We start from the raw sequence: 4,412 nt of genomic DNA on the forward strand, positions 1-4,412 counted from the left end.
TTTTGGCTGTAAGTAAAAAAAAAAAAAAAAAAAAAAAGAAATGTGCAAGTTCCTGGAAGGCAAAGAAATCTGACCTGGGCTGACCTCTGATGAGGGAGCCCTCAAGCCTCAGCTTCAGAGTACCCATGAGCTTCATGGCAGTGTGGAGTCAGGTATACGTGTCCAGTGATCATGAAGATAGCAACTGGTGAATTAAGTTTCTGCAATAATCACCCAATAATGCAGCATCCAGATCCTCACGTTTAAACTCGAGATATTTGATGAGCAGAGGCCCCGGGTGATAGCAAGGGCTGGGGCCTTCAGAAACACTTTGTTCAGTTTCTTTTTAACTAGTTCCCATGATTCACAGCTTTACAGGAAGAGAATTATCAGTGTCCAGCCTGGGGACTTCTCCCTGTCTGTTCTGTCCCTCTTGTCTCTCTAAGGCACCGAAATGTTCCTAGAGTTTTACCCATCGATCTCACAGGAATGGTTCCATATAGCATCTTTTCAATGGAAATTTCTGGTAGGATTTGCTGGTTTATACTTCAACTTGTTCTGTTCCTAAAGCTAGGCAGCAAGGGTACTGGAGCTTGAAGTGTCCTGATATGCTCTTCTACTTTCAAGCCTACCACATTCCTGATTTTTCTTGTTTACTTCACTATGAGTGCTCAACATTTTTCTTCTGGATCCTGGATATAGACTTGACACGTGGTCCATCTTCCCTTTAACCTTTTCCTTTTTCTGTCTTCCCAATTTGAGCTCCAAAATATTGCCAACATCATGTTTTATAACAACTAAAAGGGAACCTCCAGGAACTAGGTGAAGACTACAATGTTAGTCATTATCACAGGCTGATGGGAACAGTATACATCAGGCCACACTGACTATCGAGATTTTACTACCATGCACTGCAAACCACATATGTGACGTCACTTCTGGGGTATTTTGACACAGAAGCTCCAGATCTTATGCAGCTTTCATTTGGGTACCCATGAGCAGGGGTGAACTGTCCAGTTGGTATGGCTCCACTTACCTCCCAAGTGTCGAGGAAGCTGGTGTGACTGGGTATGACCTTGCCATTGCGATCCAAAGGGATATCTTTTTTCCCAGGCTGTGAAGACCAGAAGAAGAGGAGCTTACTGGGGTTTGTGCCATCCTCCAACACAAGACTACACAGGGAGGCAATGGAGGTGTATAGTCTGAGTCAAGGAATTGCATGCCAGCCTTGACCCTGTCACTAAGTCCTATTGGCCTGGTTGGACCACTTCTCTTCTCCAGGCCTCAGGGAGGGTAAGGCCAGCACAATCTCATCATGACTCTTGAGAAAAGCTTGAATCCCTGCCTGATTTAGATTTTTTTAAAAACAGGGAACAATGGGCTTCCTTCATGTCTTACTATGATCAACTTTATCCCAACAATATTATTAGCCTCTTTGCTCTTCTTTCTAAGACTTCCTATCAAGTCAAATGATAACCAAGTGAGAATCCAAAGTTAGGGGACAGAAGGTAGAGAAAGCCATCTGAGAGGTAAAGAGTATTGTGGATGGGCTTGGTGCTGTTTGTATGTTGATGCTAATTTCACCCTCCTGGGAAGGGTTTGAAAAAGGAGTGAGTCATATTCAGGTGACTTCTTGTGAACCAATGCCCTAATGAATAAAGGACCCAATCACTGGGCGTGTAGGTGGGACTTCCGGGTTGGGGAGGGGAAAAGAGGAAGCAGGAGAGAGTGAGGTCCTTTTGAACTGGGATAGCATGAAGACAAGATGTAGTTATGAGTGTCTCCCAGTTTCAATGGCAGATTTGTCAGGATTTGCCACCAGAGGATTTAGATTTAATAGGGCTTACAAGATTAGGATTTTAGTTGCTGCACCCAGCGATTGAGTTACCATCATTTCTGAACTAAGTTTGTGTTGTGTTTTCTTTCATGATGCAGCTCATCTGGGTTCATGAGAAGAAGGTATGGCAGCAAAGCCTGTGTTTGCCTGATGTGCACCACACAGGCTGTGGGCGATCTGAAGCATGGGGATGGCTTGTTAGCAACCCGCCCGTGGGAACATAGTAAGATGTGTGCAGAGATTGTGGAGTTCTGGGTCAGAGTCTCCTCGAGATAAAAACAGTTCAGGCATTGCCCACTAGTGCATGGCTGGCCAGGTCACCAGGGCAGAGAATTGCCAGCACAAGAGCGGGAGCATTCTGGTTCATTTTTAATATTCCCCATGACAAAAGACCTACTCACATTTCTAAGCAGTGGCAAGGGTTGACACCTTTCTGTTGGCCAATTATACATTCCCAGTAGGTCACAGGACAAGTATTAAAAAATATACATTTCGTAATTCCAAATCATTCCAAATTTTAAGTGCATTTTATAGGTACATTTCCTATAACAAAACATGGAAAATGTTTTGCTTCCAATCATTTCCAAACAGCCCTCTCCCATGCTGATATTTGTCTAGGTCTTTGCAGGAATCTAGCTACAAACTGAGTGGTACCTTGAAACCCATGGGCCAGTGTATGAGGTAGAGGTCCAGGTAATCCAAGTTTAGGGCTGCCAGGGTATTGGTGCACGCTGTTTTCACCAAAGACTTCTTGTGATAGGTACACCACAGCTGCAGAGGAGAATCGAGATCACAGTCTAAGACTAACAGGTCATACACCCATTGGTCTGTCCCACAAACCTGCACCTGACAACAACACAGCTGGATCTGAAGGAAGATGGTGGTGTTATCCTGTAGGAACAAAGGGGACAGGGGAAGGAGTGGGGGGAGGGAGGACAGCCCAAGTTGGCCAGAGTTCTTCCTATGCTCTGGGCAGGTGGACGTGGGAGGCATGCCAGAAGCTTTCCACTTGGTCCCAGGTAGGCATCTAAGCCACTGACCCCACTCTATGGGGGTTGGACAAGGGGCAGCCCCCAATCGGGGGCCCCAGGGTGACACCCTCGGCCCTGGGATTATGGGAGAGAAAGCTGAGGGAGAGGTTCCCATGCAGGCAAGAGTCCTTAGTCTGGGCCTTGACTGGAGCACAGGAAGTCCTTCCATCAGGGGATTAGAAATGGTTCATTAGAAGAAAGCCTATCCCATTGTCCAAGTGCAGCAGGCCTTGATGAACAGAGACAGTCTATGGTTTTAGAGCTTTATTATAGAAAGGCAGGGGGAAAGATAGAAGGGAGGGAGGGAGGGAGGGAGGGGGAGAGAGAGAGAGAGAGAGAGAGAGAGAGAGAGAGAGAGAGAGTGAGAGAGAGAGAGAGAGAGGCGCCATGGCTAAGAAGAAAGAAAGGGGAAAAGGAGAGAGAGAGAAGAAAGACTAGAGTAAAAGGTTAGAGAGAGAGAGTGCAGAAAGAGAGTAAGAGAGTGAGAGGAGAGGAGGAGAGAACAAGGGGAAGAGAGGATGAGGAGAAGTTAGAGGAGAGGAGAGAGTAAGAGAGAGAGGTGGGGCCAAGCAGCCCCTCTTTCGGTGGGCTGTTATCTTTCCTGTTGCTAGGTAACTGGGGAGGAGTGTAGCCTGAAGGTCAGAAGCTTGGGACGTGGTCTGAGTGACTACTAACCATGATTCTCCTGTGGGGGCTGTGGGGACGGTAACTTCGACAAGAGCCAGAGTTCCAGGAGACGTGAGGGAACACCTAGCATGCCATGTAGGTGAATTATCGCCATTCTGGGGTTCAGACCTCAATACCCCACATTATCCTTAAACACGGATGACTGAGTTTTTCACAGCTGGGTGCTTTCCCTCCTCAGGTCCAGCACAGGAAGGCATTGGGAGGATGCAGGGGATTTGGATGCACAGAAATGAAGAAAGTGAAATCCAGGGGAGGGAGTCCTATGTGGAGATCGTTTTTTCCAACTCACAGACAGATTAAGTTTCTATTTACTGCACATCTTATGTAACCATTCAGGCTAAGCTAGATGGGTTTGGATTGCACTGTATTAACCATCTCATATTTATGCAGACATCCCCCCCCCCAGAACAAAAAATAGAAAAATACATAATTGTATTTACTGCACTTTCCCCCTGTTACATTTGTACTAATGGTCACAGAAGCCAGCCTGAGGCTTCATACAAGCAAGTATAAATGTAAATTAATAGGTTAATAGATCAAGACATGAAAATGAATAGCAGCTACAGTCTATTAATAAAAATGAGGACCAGAGCTCTAATCCTCAGCACCCTGGTTAAAAAGATATATTTCCTGTGACTTAGAACTGGGCAGGGCAGAAGTTGGAAAGAACCCAGATGTCCCTCAACAGAGGAATGGATACATAAAATGTGGTACATTTACACAATGGAGTACTACTCAGCTATTAAAAACAATGAATTTATGAAATTCTTAAACAAACGGATGAATCTGGAAGATATCATCCTGAGTGAGGTAACCCAATCACAAAAGAACTCACTTGATATGCACTCACTGATAAGTGGATATTAGCCCAGAAACCT

The 4,412-nt window shown here is 45.5% G+C and overlaps 1 protein-coding gene across 1 annotated transcript in view; it reads right to left on the reverse strand.

Annotated features, from left to right (window-relative positions):
• The window catches only part of Akr1e2 (aldo-keto reductase family 1 member E2), a 15,624-nt gene that overhangs the window by 7,019 nt on the left and 4,193 nt on the right, over window positions 1-4,412 (reverse strand). Inside the window, exons 3-4 of the mRNA XM_021215649.2 lie at window positions 2,471-2,587; window positions 1,016-1,093 (exon numbers count right to left, since the gene is read on the reverse strand). Coding sequence (XP_021071308.1) covers window positions 1,016-1,093; window positions 2,471-2,587 — 195 coding nt within the window. The remainder of the gene's footprint in view (window positions 1-1,015; window positions 1,094-2,470; window positions 2,588-4,412) is intronic.

This window comes from Mus pahari, chromosome 16 (genome assembly GCF_900095145.1).
Source record: "Mus pahari chromosome 16, PAHARI_EIJ_v1.1, whole genome shotgun sequence".
Classification (NCBI taxonomy): domain Eukaryota; kingdom Metazoa; phylum Chordata; class Mammalia; order Rodentia; family Muridae; genus Mus; species Mus pahari.